The sequence below is a fragment of the Hyaena hyaena genome, unplaced genomic scaffold (genome assembly GCF_003009895.1).
Source record: "Hyaena hyaena isolate Hyena2069 unplaced genomic scaffold, ASM300989v1 scaffold_899, whole genome shotgun sequence".
NCBI classification, from domain to species: domain Eukaryota; kingdom Metazoa; phylum Chordata; class Mammalia; order Carnivora; family Hyaenidae; genus Hyaena; species Hyaena hyaena.
In genome coordinates, this window is record NW_024081530.1 from 69,654 (window position 1) to 86,952 (window position 17,299).

The window sequence follows — 17,299 nt, forward strand, 5'->3', positions numbered from 1 at the left end:
CGTTTTTTTGTAAATGTATTTTATATGAGCTTATTTAGCTTTAAAAAATTCAGGCTGCTATTATAGGAGGGAAAAACCCAAAGGCTACCTTAACAATTTGTAAATATATGTCTTAAATGGCTATAAAACCTTTTATTTCAAAGAGCAGCCTTAAGGGGAAAAAAAAAGGCAGCGAAGAGCTTTCTAGAAATATCACACACATCGGATTGTCAAATTGATAGCATGGTGAGCAACAGTGGTCAGAACAAAGAATTTATTTGCTCCAAATAGAGATTTTTTTTTCCTGGATATCTCAAAAAAACCTGCCTGTAACTTTCTAAACCTAGATCTTTCTCTGTCACTCTCCAACAGCCTCAGCTCACCTGCAAGCTCCACACTCGAACGTCCCGTTTCCTTCATGACACTGTGGACTGCTAGGGGTGCCATCTTTTTGGCACTCACATTGACAGATGAACTGAAGAATAATTTCGACCTCTTCAGTAAAGCCCAGAGGCTTAATTTTAATGGTTTCAGAATCCTTATTTGGACATTTATTTGAAGTTATGCTAATTTCAAATTGAACCTTGAAGGAAAAAAACAATTAACAACTAACTAAGCAATGTGAATCTGCTAAAAAGTATTTAAAAAAACTACTCATTTCTTTTACTGTTTCTCAAATTATAAACTAGATTTGCTTATAAACAAGCAATTTTTTTCTTCTGAAAATGCTTATACAACATACCTCATCTCCAATGGAAATATTGGAACATTTTCTTCCATTTTCCCCAGTTCCATTCACCCCATTCTTGCAGTAAGATTTGTAATTTATTGTTACTCCTTCTGGCAATTTGCTGTTTTCCAAAATGACCTCTGAGGAAAGGGACTTAAAAGAAAGACTAATCACACATAGAAAAGGCAAACAAAATGCTTCTATAAAGTACAATGAATGCATAAAACCAATGGGCAAATGGACTATTAAGAAAATAGTATCATTTAATAAAAGACTTGGAGCCAAATCCTGAGTGACTAGAAAACACAGACCCCAAAGAAAGAGGCTCTAATTAAAATTTTTCAAAATAACATACATGATTAAAAAGTAAGAGTATTGGGGGGGGCGCCTGAGTGGCTCAGTCGGTTAAGCGTCCGACTTCGGCTTAGGTCATGATCTCACGGTTTGTGGGTTCGGGCCCCACGTCAGGCTCTGTGCTGACAGCTAGCTCAGAGCCTGTTTCAGATTCTGTGTCTCCCTCTCTCTCTGACCCTCTTCTTCTCATGCTGTCTCTCTCTCAGAAATAAATAAAATATTAAAAAAAAAGTAGAGTATTGGGGCATCCAGGTAGCTCAGTCAGATGTTAAGCACCCAACTCTTGGTTTCAGGTTGGCTCATGATCTATGATTCATGAGTTTGAGTCCCGCATTAGCCCTGCACTGACAATGTGGAGCCTGCTTGCGATTCTCTCTCTCCCCCATTCCCCTGCTTGCACACACTCTCTCTCTCAAAATAAATAAATAAATAAACTAAAAAAATATAGTATCTTTTTTTTTTTTTTTAAATTTTTATTTATTTCTAGGAGAGAGAGAGACAGCGTGAGCAGGGGAGGGTCAGAGAGAGAGGGAGACACAGACTCTGAAATAGGCTCCAGGCTCCGAGCTGGCAGTCAGCACAGAGCCCAATGCGGGGCTCGAACCCACAAACCGCGAGATCATGACCTAAGTGAAAGTTGGACGCTTAACCGACTAAGCCACTCAGGCGCCCCTAGTAAGAGTATCTTTAATTACTGATGATCATACAGTGCTAAAAAGGCCTGATTTAAATTATGAAGAGTCCTAAGACCTCAGGACAAACATTTTCTGTCTCCATTTGGCAACACGACTCTCCTCTGGCCCTACCACTTCTAGCCAACTAGGGACTACAGTAAACAACGGACTACAGTCTGGGAACACATATGCTTAAGAGCCATTATAGACCAGGCCAAAAAAACAACAACAAAACACCGAACTCAAAACCCCAAGTACAAAGGACTCAAGCCAGTGTTTTTTTTTTTTTTTTAGAGTATCAGAATGCTCAGGACAAATGGAGAAGACTCAGCGCCAAGCTGTCTCTCATTCACATGCCTACGTGCGTGCAAGTAAGGAAATTATTAAAATATTCTGTTGGGTGGAGAACTATGGGGAAGACATGAACAAACTGGAATCTTGAAAATCTCTGTAATATATAACCTGTCTCTTTATACAGGGTCTTTCCAAAACATTTAGCAAACTCTAACATAAAGTAAAAAGTATCTAAAATTCAACCTGTCAAAAGGTTGAGAGCGGACACACAATGGTTACCGTATTATTAGAAATGTCTTCTGACTACTTAAAGTGAGTATTCATCAATGCTTACCAAACATCACTAAACCTACTCTAAAGTAGCTGTAGACAATTCAACTTCCTTCCATGTATGGGGGAAAAAAACTTATAAATTTTTTCAAAAGAAGTAAAGCATATGTATATTTATATACATAGATATTTTATTTTTTATTTTTATTTATTTATTTTTTTATGTTTTATTTATTTCTAGGAGAGAGAGAAAGAGACAGCGCGAGCAGGGGAGGGTCAGAGAGAGAGGGAGTCACAGACTGAAACAGGCTCCAGGCTCCGAGCTGGCAGTCAGCACAGAGCCCGATGCGGGGCTCGAACCCACGAACCGTGAGATCATGACCTAAGCGAAAGTCGGACGCTTAACCGACTAAGCCACCCAGGCGCCCCTATACATAGATATTTTAAGGTACATGTGTAGATGAGTGTCTGTGTATCTTTTGAGAACAGAAAACTGCATCTCTGAATACATGGCAAGAGAAGAACTGGCAAAAAAGCTTTTCTGGAATAATTCATCACAAGAGATCAATCTACAAAGGACTGAGAAGGGGGAAGAGAAGACTGAAGTAATCCTATTAAGTCTAAATGTATGTTCCACTTATTTTCCAACAAGGAAACCTATTTAATGACATTAAATATTTAGAAATCTTCCCCACATGTCTTTACCATATTTTTACTTTGTTTAGGCTACATAAATAACTATGCTTTTGTAAGAGAATATTAAATGTTTCCCTCCAGATACACAGAATGTTTGTGTTGTCCTCTGGGCTTGCTAAATTGTGTATGAAGAGCGTTTTACTTTCTTTGAGCAAAGTATTCTCAACAGGGTATTGTATAAAACAAAACTTATTTAATATGTACTTACATTGTATGCATCAATAATCAACTGAATTACATTGCTGGAATTTGCAGATAATGTTCCTACTGCTGACTTAGGGATCAAATTTTTCAGTTCCTGAAATTAAAAGATAAAACACATGAGATACAAATACTATTATTCATTCAAACAATTAGCATCTACTGAATATACAGTATTTATTTTTAAGTATGAGTTCCCTATCCATTTCCTAAACAACGTTAGGGTCAGACCAAAAAATACCCAACTGTTTTGTATGTGATTTAATAAAAACCACTTCTATAAAATCCGGCCGGTCTGACTAGTGACACTTCCCCACATTTCAATTCAGACATATGATTTTGCCTCTAATGACTAAACATAAAGGTCTAGAAATTGATTCCTCTTTTTATCCCATGTGTGTGTATGTATGTGTATATATATATATATACACACACACACACACGTAATATATATTTATATTTATATATATTTACCTTGTAAACAGGCTGAAATTCTTCAGTAACTGCAAAAATGGTCTGAATGTTATTTTCACTTAGTTTCTGGACAAGGTGAGCAATAGAAGGATAATCCTAAGAAATGAAGTAATAAAATTTATAAGCAATTATATCCAATGTATTCCGGTTTTCCAATACTTTCTGAAAATAATAACAATCTGCATATGTAACTAGATTACTTACACAAGACTGCCTGAAATAACACAATTAACTGTGGAAGTGGGAGGTGTGTGCACATGGGTTTCTACTCTTCTATCTTTATGTATGTATAAAATGCTTCAATAAAAAGATTTTTAAAAGCAAGACCTATGTGTATTAAATGTTAGAACAGTGAAATTGAAGAATCACCAATAATTAAAGGCTGTATCATAAATCAGTTATGAAAAAGACCAAAACTCACCAAGGTTTAGATTTCTTCTAGAACTTGAATAATTTGCCAATCTTTGTTTTCAGTAAAAGTAGAGTGCCTACTTTTAAAAATCTTATATAAATGAGGAGTACATGACTCTACAAATTATTTGTTTAGGAATAATATCAAATTTGCTACCAAATGATGTATGCAAGGGAGAAAAGTCACAGCAATGGGTTGAGGCACAGAGTAAAAGTGTTGAAGTGGCTCCTTTCACAGACGGAGGCCCTTGGCTCAGCAGCAAGAAGCAAGCACAAAGCCACATCTTCAGAACAGCAACGCTAGCTTCCTTGCACATTAGGTAAGAGTCTATACTTACCAAATAACAAACCCCCAAACCTAGTAAAACCCACGAGCTTAGTCATCCACAATACTCTTAGTATTAAACACTAAAATTCCACATGAGTCCATTCAATGTGTAAGGAATTCAGCACTTACATAATAATGGCTCATTGTGTACACATCATTTTCCAAGTGACACTGTCCATCATTTGGTAAAACAATGCCACCGAGTTTCCCATCTCCAGCAAAGTGAAACCCAGCATCCGTGGAAAACACCAGCAGCCGTGTAACATTCCTCCAGCCAATCAATGACTTGAAAAGAAAATGATTTCAATTTAAAAATACTATCCACAATCACTGTACATAAATCTTTAATCCTCATATAGGCTACCATTATACTTTTAACCTAATTCTGTATCTTCTTAGATTCTCTTTTTACAATGCTAATATTCTTGCTGATAAATGCAGAGCCCTCTGCAGAAGGCTCCTCCACCCTGTTGGAAAACTGTCTTGCCTGGTTGCCCATGTCTCTCAGCCCTTTTTTAAAAACTATCTTTGGGGCACCCGGGTGGCTCAGTCAGTTGAGCGTCCAACTCTTGATTTTGGCACAGGTCATCATCTCACAGTTCGTGGGATCAAGCCATGCATTGGGCTCTGTACTGACAGTATGGAGCCTACTTGGGATTCTTTCTCTGCCCCTCCCCAATTCATGCATGCTCTCTCAAAATAAACAAATATTTAAAAAATAAAAACAAATAAAAATAAAAAACTGTGTCTTTTAAAATCAATGTCTTCCTCCCCCACTAGAAGGTAAGCTAACTCTATGGGGGATAGGGAGCATATGTGCTTCTCCAGTAGCAAGTGCAGGGCCTGGCACACAGTAGGTGCCTAAGGAATATTTGCTGGGGAAACAGAAATGTCTCAGTCCATTCTGTACTTTACCTGCTGCTGCTGCCTTGCTCCCATCCAGCCTTCATCCTTGCTCCTACCTCCTACAGCATACACCTCCTTTATCGGCCCTCCGTACTAAGCTTTCCTTTTTTTAACTACAGAAGAAATTTTCTTCTCCAAACACCTGCCCTACTTAATTCCATCCAGTCTACCTCACAAGTACTATTTGTTCATTTATTTCATTCTCCTCCTTACTCAACAAAGAATTTAAAGTAGCAATAAAGGGGCACCTGGCTGGCTCAGCTGGTAGAGTGTGTGACTCTTGATCTCAGGGTTCTAAGCTTGAGCTCCATGTTGAGTGTACAGATTATTTACAAAGTAAAATATTAAAAAAAAAAACCAATAAAATCCCCTTCTATAGTAAATTTGTAATTACATTTGTCTAAATTTACTCAACACATCTGTATATAACATAAAACTGTAAATTCCTTGAAGGCAAGAATTATGTTTACTGATGCTGGCAATCCCGGTGTCTCTTGCATCTAGGGAAGTAGGTGAAATAGTTACTCTCAGTCAGCATGATAAACACGGAAAGACAGCAGTGGCCATGGATGCTCTGGCTTGCTCTGATCCCACAGGCTGAGGCACAGCTGGAGGCAGCCCAAAGAATGTTCTCTCTACAGGGAGCTTATAAAAGGATCACAAACAAATGACTGCAAGAAAGGGTGGCAGGCTAGGCACTACCTGAAATACTAACCTTTCTTCCCCTTTAAAAGCCGGGACTATCTTTAAATTACAACTGCCCCAGGAAGAAGTCAAAAGTAACAATAATATAGTACTTGATGTCTGCTGAGTGCTTACTGGCACGTTCTATGGACTGCTGTATTTATGCCTGCAAACAGTCCTATCAGGTGTACGTACTACTGTCCCTTCATACTGAGAAGGATACAGTCCTTAGTGTGGCTATGTAAATGGTCTAGCATCGGTGGCAATGGGAAACTGTGAAATCATGTTCTAATAGTCTGAAGACTGTTCTCTTAAACACTATACCATACTGCTATATCACATCATTATCTTGGATATCTTGGATATGAGATACAACACTTTAGCAAAAACTGGTTGAAAAATAACCACTAGGAAGCGTCAGGAATCAAGAACAGGGAACATATATGAGTATTCTAGGGAACAGGGGTACTATAAGGAAAAAAAAGGAGGAAAAATTAAGAGAGAAGTAGGTCTTGCAATAAACCTTATTTACCTCACAATGCTTTCTAATTTCAGGGTCAGCCGTGTCATGAAAAGGTCACCTAAAAGTCTTCAGCTGCTAAATGAGTCATAGAATTCTATCACTAGTCTAATCGAGATGAGCTTACTAAAAATCTTGCAATTAAAATTATTAATAAGGTCGCCTGGGTGACTCAATGAGTTAAGTATCCTACTCTTGATTTTGGCTCAAGTTATGACCTCATAGCTGTGGGATCAAGCCCCACACTGGGCTCCATGCTGAGCATGGGATTTGCTTAAGATTCTCTCTCTCAAAAATAAAAATAAATAAAAATAAATACATTACAGGACTTCTCAAAATATATATGTTCATATAGCTTACAAAGTAGAACATAAAAAGCTCTTTTTGAATTACTAAGACACAGGAAGGCATCTTTCAAAGACAATGAGCAGAAGAAAACTGATCAAAGGAAAATGGTATCTGAGATACTGTTCCATTTGAGCTCTTTTAATTCTCCTGGTAATACCTCCAACAAGTTCAATTCTGTCTCTGGCACAAGCCAGAGAGTCAGGACACCTGCCCCTCTTCTAAAAACCTAGAACGCCAGCGAAATCATAGCTAAACTGCCCCACTGTTTCAAATGGTGAGCGATCTGGCTTTTAAAATCCCATATAAAAGAAGTAACTGCCTGGTTTAAATAAGGACATGATTAAATACGCTTTTACAAAGCACTTGTGTGGCTGGAGGGAATTTAAAGGATCCAATTCTGTACTTCTCTAGGATAATGAAGGATGATTTGATAAAGTAGGTAGTTTTTCTGTACTGAGAGTAAAATGGCACCTAAAATTCATACAAGTAATAGCCCTTTGTAGGAAATGAATGCACTTACTCCACAAACTGCAACTTGCATGATTGCATCGAAGCCACCTTCTGGAGAATCCAAATTTCCAGATATGCGCTGTTTACCAACAAGTTCATTAAATACTTCCCCTTTATCAGTAAGACTGAGCACATTTTTGTAGCTAAAGGGACTGGTACAGTTTTGTTCACTTGTGCAAGGGTTCCTGAGCTTGGCTGGTGTTGTACTAATGTAAGGCATTACAGTCTTCTCCACAAATGAGCCAAATCCTGTGAAGGAAAAATGCACAAGAGATGGATGGACAGACATAAACTTGTACTGAAAAGAATAAAGTATGTTACCACATAGAAGTCAATCTTTTTCTTTAATAAGAAATAAGATTTTAATAATAAAGTTTGGAAAAGAGATCATTTTAATACAAAAAATAAATAAAGTGAGACTAGGCTGTACTGACAGGTGTAGTCATATTAATTAAAATGTTTGAGTACTCAACATTTTATAACTCAACACATGAGTGGAATAAGTTCCTATTTCTTATCTATGTGGTATAATGTGTATTGAGTAACATGGTAGCATAAAGTAACAGAGGAACAAGAAGGTACAAAGATTACTAGATATGTGACAGGAATAGGTTTTCTCTCAGAAAAAAAGGCTAAAAACTGCTCTATATATTTCATAAGTATATGATGAAGAACAAAACTGCCAAGACTGATACAAATGAAAATTATTAGTTTTCTCCATATCCCTACCAATTCGGAAGTCTGAAGTAATCCTTCTCATTTCATTCATCAGATCCGTTCCAAGACTTTTGACATTCTCCAAATCATCTTTCATGGAGTAGGAGAGGTCCATAAGGTAGTAGAGATCGATAGGATAGTCTTCAGCTCTCTTGAATTTTAATGTAAATGTCTGTGGCTCCCCTAATTAAGTAGAGATTAGAAAATGAAGTTAGTTGTAGCAATCGAAAGCAAATGATAAAAACCAAATTGGATTCACAAAGTAAACACTATAAAATGAAATGTATTACTGCCATATCTTTACAAAAACTTGAAAATTCCACTGGTTAACTGAGTGTATACTCAATTTCATTCCACAAATATTATGCTAAGCTCTGGGCATGCAAGATGAAAAAGACAATACTCCCATGAGCAAGACAGACAGTCAATTTATAACTATGGCAAAGGACAACAGGATGATGGAACAGCATAAATTAGACTGGGGTGGGTAAGGCAGGGCACGTTAGAGAGTATGCCCGACTTTTAGGAGGTGAAGTCATAAGACATTCTGTACTCTGTTTATATGCAAGTAAACAACATCGTCTGATTTTTACTTTAGAGAACCTGACCCCCCCCCAAAATTTTTTTTTTAATTAACTGTAGAGACAAAGAAGCTTGTTGAGAAACTACTGGAAAAATCCTTGAGGAAGACATGAAGGTCTGAACTGAAACCATGAGGAATACGAAAAGGAGAAGTATATAAGAGGCAGAAGGTAAAATTCATTTACGATATACAGTAGAAAGATAAGGTTTGGATGAAAAGCCATTACTTGTTAACAATGGATGTTTTCTATACAGATTTCTAGTAGGCAGCTTTTAAGGAAGGCTGTGTTATAGCACACAAATGGTTTAAAAGCAATGAGAGAAAAGCCAACAATAAAAGTGTACTACAAAGAGGAAGGAAGAAAAAAAGACACAAAAAGGAGAGCATTTCAAGAAGTTCAATCAAAAGTGTCAGTCAGTACAAGAAGGTTAAAAGAAGAAAAGGCCCTGACAGGGATCTACCACGTTTGGTGGTTCAAGGTGTAACAGCGTTTTTCAGAACGGAAGCAGACTAAAAAGTGCTCAAGAGGGAAAGTCATGGAGACCACGAGTGTGCACCATCTTTTGAGAGAAAAGGGATGGAAACTGGGAAGCTGAGGAAGAGGCTTGTTTTCTTCTTTCTTTTTTCAGATGCACGACTGCCCCAGATTCTTATAAAAGCTTACTATTTTCACAGCATTAAACAAATACAAAGGAAAAACATAGGTTAGAATGTTGTCTTTACATTAATTATACCTCAGGATGGATACTTTCATTTCTAAAATCCATTAAATCTAATACTTTCTGACTCTAACAGAATTTGCTTTGGACATTAGGCAACCTTTACTATGTCAAGTATATGTGTCTTACAGATTGTTATGTCTGCTACAAATTTCTAAAGTTTGACATAGTCCACATTTCTATGTGAGTGCCAGTCCTTATGTGAACACCCCTTGACAGAAACTCAAAAGAGGCTTATATAAAGTTGTCAAAAAGCTCCAGTTGAAACCAAGGTATTCATGCAATTAGACTTCTGTACCTGATCGTAAAAGCAAAACCAACTGCTGAGGTTGGATCTGAGTAATATCTTCTGGCTGGAGCTTCTCTGCTGTTCCTTTGCTACGGTTCGTAACATTTTTATTTTTCTTAACATCTTTGGAGCCTCTGGGATTTTCTATGTTATGTGGATGGCAACCCTTCTTTTTCAAAGCTTCTATATCATCACATCGTGCAGACGTAGGCATTCCTTCTTGTAAAAATGTCTAAGTGACAAACAAAATATAGGTATAAATAATAAGTATAATGGTCAAACATTCTGCATAATCATAATTGCAAACATGCACTATTTAAAGGCAAAAATCAAGTGACACACAACTAACATACTTCATTTCTGGTTGTTAAACAAAATGCTCTCTTCACCCAAATCATATGCTCTTGTTTAAAAACAAACAAACTCATTCTCTAGGAAAGTAATACCTTTATTATTAATAATAACTTATTAGTTTGGTAATACTTAGGATTGACCTAAATGTACATTTTAACTGTCCCTCTTTCAAATTATAAGTATATAATCAAACAAATTTCTTCAGTGAAACCACTTATTCGGCATGCCTAATGGCCACTAATAATGTATATACCCAAATATGGGACAATTTTTCCCCAAAATTTCCCTTAGAAAAGTCTTATTTAAGTCTCTCATATTATGTACCATTCTCCTCACAATAGTTTGAACAACTCAATGTGTAGAGAAAACATATTAGCCTGAAGGTGTCTCAATTAATGATGCAATTTTTAAAAAGACCAAGAAGCTTAACGCAGAATTAGTAAGTATTCCTGGAGGTTTGAAAACATTTCAAGTACTGGCTATTATTTTAAATAAGTCTTCTAAAATTTATTTTTAAAAACAATAATCACAGTGATGATTACATGACAACAGAAAACAATAATCGCAGTAAAATTTGATTACCTGACAAGGTCATGAATATATTCCCATAGGGTGCATTTTAAAAGAATAAAAATTAAAAAGGTCTGAATAATATATAAATGGTACTTGTGGTTTGGGGTAAAATTTCCAGTAGTGATATGACCTCAAAATGTGTTATACCTCAAACAAATTAGATGGAAATAAAAATTTTATCAGATAACTGAAGAAGTATCTTAGTGGAAGCAAAAACGCTACTGTTAGGATGCATGCAAAATCTTTAAATAAAAGCTTTTCATGAAATCTGAGAGAGGAGAAAAACAATGATTTTAGTACATGGATGGGTATGTGTCATTTCAAAATGTGTACCCATAACTATCAATTATTATAATAGACATTTGAATATTTCACATATATCCCTAAAAACTGTATATATAGTTATATTAGGCCAGAGATCTTATTTTTTTCTTTTTTAATCTTGACACTGGGAAAATGAGGAAATGCCTTTTATTTTGGGTCACTTTATCTTCAATTTTATATGGTTTTTGTTTACTATCTACAAATTTCACAGTGCTGTGTAATGAGGATAAATACAGAGAATATACAATGGTTGTGATCACTTTTTTAAGGGAAACAACACTAATGAGAGCATTTATGTAACTAGAAAAACAAAACTGAAAGGGAATACCAAGGGTTAGATAATTCAAAGCTGAACTACTTTGATGTATTATCAAACCTAAAATACTAACTACCAAAGCACAGAAGCCTAGTGTGGAAAATTTAAGACTGTAATATTCAAATAAAATTTCACTAAACACATTCCAAAATACCCTTTAATACTTTAAGAATTATGCTACAAATATCAAAGGCCAAAGAACAGTTTGGCAAGTAAGCCTTGTCTGAGACAAACTCAGAGCACTCCCTATTTCTTCCACTGTCTCCAATTCCAAATACCATTTTTCTGAGGACAGAAAGTGTCACTAGAAAAATTTTGAAGTAACAGAACAAAAACCTCTGATTTTCCTTTTCATATGGTTAAGCCAAACAAAATATCTGATGTTTGACCAGTTACTTATAGCTATAAACAGGCAATTGAAATGTATGGGGTCAAATGCCTGAGTTCAAATGTGAGGTCAAATGCTTAAATAAGCATGGCTTATAGCAACCTTTGACCTTCTGATATTATTTACTTGAATAAATTGTAAATCCTCAAAATGACTTCCCTTTACTTCTGTTCTGATTTATTCATTCATACATTTATTTATTCATTTAACATTAAGTTTTGTGAAAGATACCAAGTTACACAGTGTACAGAGATGACCACTAAATAAAATTTACACCCGAACCCCAATGGGCTTTTATCAGGATGCAAATCAATTCTACATTAGTTTTAACTCAAATACAATTAGGAAGGTTAGTTTCTACCTTTCCTGCTAAAAAAAAAAAAAGACAGATCTACAACAGCCAAATTAAATGGCTAGAGATTTTTGGAAAGCTATCCAATAGGAATATAATGCATGCCACAAAGGTGAGATACCAATGCACTTTAAAATTATCTAGTAGCCACACAAGAAGAAAAAAATAGAAACAGGAAACTAATTTTAACAATATATACAAAATATTACCATTTCAACATTATTAATGATTATTTTAATCATTAAGTCTTCAACCTTTGGGATGTATCTGAGGCTTATAGCAATTCTCATTTGGACCATTTTGGAGCATATTTAAAGTGCTCAATAGCCACATGTTCCCAGTGGCTACTGTGTTAAATACCTCTAGATCAGCACATAGTGTTTGACAGAGTTGATACTCATTCAATAAACACTGATTTAAGTGAAAATTCATATCTAACATTTCCTAAGGATACAATATTGGGCAACAGTAAATGACTAGAGAGTAAATAGAAAGACCTTGAGCAATCTTACTTACTGAATTTGTACACCACCCACAATTTGGCCCTGCTTGTATACATTCTCCACATGATTTGGCATTTGCTTTTAAACATCTATTTTCATCTGTCAGGAGAAACAAAGAACAGACAACTTTACTTGAAGTTTCAAGAGAGAACATAATGAAAAATGATTAAAATGCAACATACATAATGGTTAAGTATGAATAACAAAATATGTCATATATTGTTATATAATAAATACTATTATATTACATATAATAATAGTTAGTGAACTGATCCAGATCTACCCCAAAGACTAGTGATTTTAGATTACCTTGGCATAGAGAGCCATGAAAAAATAGTAACCTTTTTCTTTCCTTCTATAGCAGATTATGTACTAGTAATCTATACACTTATTCTTTTCCTCAAAGGCATAATTTCAGTCAGGATCTATTGTTGGATGGTCATAACTGTCAGGAATTTTCTTACAACTGGTTAAAATACTATTTCTTTTCAATTAACTCATACTACCATACCCATACCTCCAGAAACACCTGTAACTGCTTTCCTTTCATTTTTAGTATGTAAATACTTGAAAACCCCAATTCATCCAGTCCACAATCTCATAGTTTTTCAAGCTCTATGTTCAAAGTATGCCTCACATTTCTTTGAATCCTCCTAAGTATATCAGCATGCCTTTCATGTGGTAAGCACTAACATGGACTGTCTCCAATGTGTCTTCTCTAATTATAAACCTAATATATATATTCATAATAGAAAATTTGGAAACTACATAAAAACATAACAAAAAAACACCCATAACCCACTTACTAAGAGATAACTACTATTAACATTTTTGTATATTTCTTTCCAGTTTTTTTTTTCTATGAAGATAGATTTAAAAAAAACAGCAAGGAACCACACATAGAGACATTATTTAAATAAACTGAGAATATACATTTTGCATAGTACTTTCTATAGTTTATCCTATGTGTTTCATTTCAAATTCTTTAGAGGTGCCTGGTGGCTCAGTTGGTCCAACTCTTGATTTTGGCTCAGGTCATGACCTCAGGGCTCGCAAGACTGAGCCCTGTGTTGGGCTCTGTACTGACGGCATGGGACCTGCCTGGGATTCTGTCTCTCCTTCTCTCTGCCTCTACTCAGCTCCCATACTCACGCTCTCTCAAAAATAAATAAACTTAAAAAAAAAATCTTTAAATATGCTTTTTAATGATTATATATTACATTAATATACTTTAATTGCATAAGTGCATGGTTCACACACACTTGCTCATGTGCACACATGAACTCTCCAAATACACGTATAAACATACATGGACATACATGCACCCACTGTGATGACCATGCACACAATGTAAAACTCTAACGATCTCCTTATCACAGACGAAAAACAACAGAAATACCGAGTGGAATGCTATTAATGTTTTTAATATTCTTATTATATAGTAACTTCTGTCCAGAAACAATATTCAAATTTATAATCACAAACAGTATACAAAATACCATTTTTACTGAACCTTCAGCAAGCACCAAATACTTTTTTAAAAATTTCTTTTTAATGTTTAAGTCAGAGAGAGAGAGAGAGAGAGAGAGAGAGAGAAAGAGAGCGCGCGCGCACAAGTGGGGAAGGGGCAAAGGGGGAGGACACAGAATCTGAGGCTCCAGGCTCCAAATTGTCAGCAAAGAGCCTAATGTGGCACTTGAACTCATGAACCGCGAGATCATTACCTGAGCCAAAGTCAGATTAAGTTTAACCAACTGAACCACCCAGGCACCTCCAAGTTCTTCTTTAACATAAAAAAAATCTTTTACTCATTTAATCCATATAAATAACAATATCAATTAACTTGTCAGTTATTTAAGGTTTCATTCTTACTGTATTTTACTGACCATTTGTTTGTAAATTTTGTTGGCAAATGTTTCTTCTATGGTGTTCATCTGTTTTTATTAGGTCTCTATACGTGCTAATGAAATTAAACCTTTATTTAGTTTCTTATCTTATTGATGGTGTTCTCACATAAACACATTTTAAGTTGCTGTTGATTTTAAGTAAATCAACATTATCAATAATTTCCTTAAAAGTTTCTTCCTTCATTTTTCTATTTGGTTAAGTCCTTCCTGTCCTGAGATCAAATAATTGTCCATGTGCAATGTATGTTTTGAGATTCGGAGGAGAGAACTGCACATCTATTATTCCAGAGGTGGGTACGCCATAGTTTACAAGAAGATTAAATTATTTTCGGCTTTACTTTTTATTCCTCTTCTAGATAATGCTAACATTTTGTCAAGGCTTTTTGATCAAAGAGCAAGAACATCTTCTAGAAAGTCAGTTGTTCCTGGTTTCACTTTTTTAGATACTAATGGCTTGTCATAATCGATCATCCTACACATTTATTATTTTCTTCTAATACATTACATACCCTTGCTTTCTCTCTGCTCACTTAAACACCCTATTACAGTCTTAAAAGATCTTTCTGTAGCGTACTGTATTCCTATCACTTCAGCATTTCCTTAGCCAACCGGCCTTACCACTTTTTGGGTGGCAGCAGCCAAAGGAGCCGGATGCGGAAGGGCCTGGCAGGCCCCTGTGAGAACCCTGCCCATCGCCCTGCGTGAGACGCGGCCACTGCAGGGCTTTCAGAAGGAGCAGCATGATGGAATCTGACTGATCCAAAAGTAATACAAGACACTGAAATGAAAAGACAACCAGAAATCTTTTTTTTTTTTTTTTTTTTTTCCAAACACACAGCAAATTGAACCGATCAGTCCAATCCAGAAAATCAGTTGTAAATTCATCTGAAATGTAAAATGTACATGGCTAAATATTAACAAAAAAGATAATACATTAAACACGAACATACCTAGTCACCTTATCTTCTGTTCATTTTATAAACATAATACCACCTCTCAAACCATTTCTTCTGCCATCCATCTTTATACCTTTTTTCTCTATACCCACCACCACCTCCCCTTCCCAATTACCTCACCTTTCACTTGCTCTACAATAGTTTCCATGCCAGATTCCTGAATCCATTCTTGCCTTTCTCCCTATCAAATGTATTTTAATATCTAATTAATAGTGCTCAAAAAAGTGTCAAGTATTCGCTAACACTGTAAAAGCTATTAACAGTTTGTGTTCCATGGAACCTCTAGGCCTATTACCTCCTGTGGCTCCTCTAGGGGCCACACAGCCACACCGAGATGCCTCCATTACCTCAACACTGAGTTTTGAGGGAACTTGTCGAAATCCTCATGGTTCACTCCCTTGATTACAGCACTTCAATAATTTCCATTTCTCCTCAGACTAAGACCAGCACCATACACAAGGAAGGCTTGACTTCATGTTTGAGTGTGATCTACTAAAATTAGTTATCTTTTTAAATAAAATCAACCTCTATGCATGGGAATAGTGAAACATTCCATTCAATTCTCTATAATTTTGAGATCTACAAACAAGACCAAAAAAGAAAAAGTTCAGGAGGGGAGCCTAAGAAGACCTGACAGAGGCTTAAATGTCTCCCAGAATCTCCAAAGAAAAATTAAGTATTATCCTGTATATTACTCAGAATTATCCCAACCTGCATCTGTTAGGTATAGGACTATTTTCTGTGAATCAGTTTTTACAATATTAATCTACACTTTAGCAGAGCTGGTCAAAGATGGCTCTAGCCACTAGTCACTAACCCTATCCTTTAACTGTTTACTGCTCTTGGACCAGCAACCTATTATACATGAATATCTGCCTCTCCCACAAGAATACAAAAACCAAATGCAGTATAGACCAAAAAGGTTTTTAGAATGATTCTGAATACAAAGTACATATTAAGATGATATGTAAAAATTACAGTACATAAGCTTATAAAGTATATATGCATAATATAAAAGGAGGCACAGAATCTGAAGCAGGCTCCAGGCTTTGAGCTGTTAGCACAGAGCCCGACACAGGGCTTGAACCCACGAATCATGAGATCATGACCTGAGCTGAAGTCGGACGCTTAACCTACTGAGCTCCCCAGGCACCCCAATAGGCTTGCTTTTAAACTGTCATAGTGTTTTCTCCTTTTTGCTTTCTTAATAAAAACAATTATGGCAGAGTGAGTGTGTGGGATTTTCTTCTGCCTTGGTAAATTTCTATTAGCAGGAAAAACATATTTCTTTAAAACAAACAAACAAACAAAAAAAAAAACAACCCTCCAGTTTCAAAAGCTTCTATTCTAGGATGCTATTACCACAGCTCCGGGAGAGTGCTTCAAAGTTGTGCTCAGAGCACCCAGGATCCCTGTGTCTCTTCTACTGTTAAATGCTGTTTAAGCTTCACTGTTGGCTTCCCAGAGAAGAGCAGTAAGTGTAACTTGCATAGCTACACGCTCTACACTGTGCTCAGACCGGAAAGTTCTGCTGTGCCACGAGCTTACGGTTTTGCTTACGTATCACTTGTAACTGCATCTGAAGGAGCGACAGAGCCACAGTGTCATGGAAGTGGGACATGCCTACAGTTTGCCTTCTATGGCCTATCCAACAGGTTTATGTACGATAAATCCACATAGACTAAAACTCTAAGCAATTCGCATAATGTTATCAATTCCAAAGTTATGACAAAAAGGGCCTGGAACATTAAGACTGTGATGGATGGACCATCTGGGCAGTTTCCACACAAAGTGAACAGAACAAATATTTGTTCCATATATGGGCTGATACGTGTTTCCTCAGGATACTCCTCAGGCTACTTCATGACCACTAGACTGCTTTGAAAAACCTATTAAAATATTACACAATTCAGAGAGTTACCACTAAGATAAAGCCATT

General features: G+C 36.1%; 1 protein-coding gene across 1 annotated transcript in view; it reads right to left on the bottom strand.

The window, feature by feature from the left end:
- ITGB1 (integrin subunit beta 1) overlaps positions 1-17,299 on the bottom strand; it is a 51,094-nt gene that overhangs the window by 12,376 nt on the left and 21,419 nt on the right. The window contains exons 3-11 of the mRNA XM_039220531.1: positions 12,511-12,596; positions 9,697-9,919; positions 8,109-8,279; positions 7,390-7,628; positions 4,541-4,696; positions 3,673-3,768; positions 3,206-3,295; positions 722-862; positions 363-562 (exon numbers count right to left, since the gene is read on the bottom strand). Of these exons, the coding sequence (XP_039076462.1) occupies positions 363-562; positions 722-862; positions 3,206-3,295; positions 3,673-3,768; positions 4,541-4,696; positions 7,390-7,628; positions 8,109-8,279; positions 9,697-9,919; positions 12,511-12,596 (1,402 nt within the window). The remainder of the gene's footprint in view (positions 1-362; positions 563-721; positions 863-3,205; positions 3,296-3,672; positions 3,769-4,540; positions 4,697-7,389; positions 7,629-8,108; positions 8,280-9,696; positions 9,920-12,510; positions 12,597-17,299) is intronic.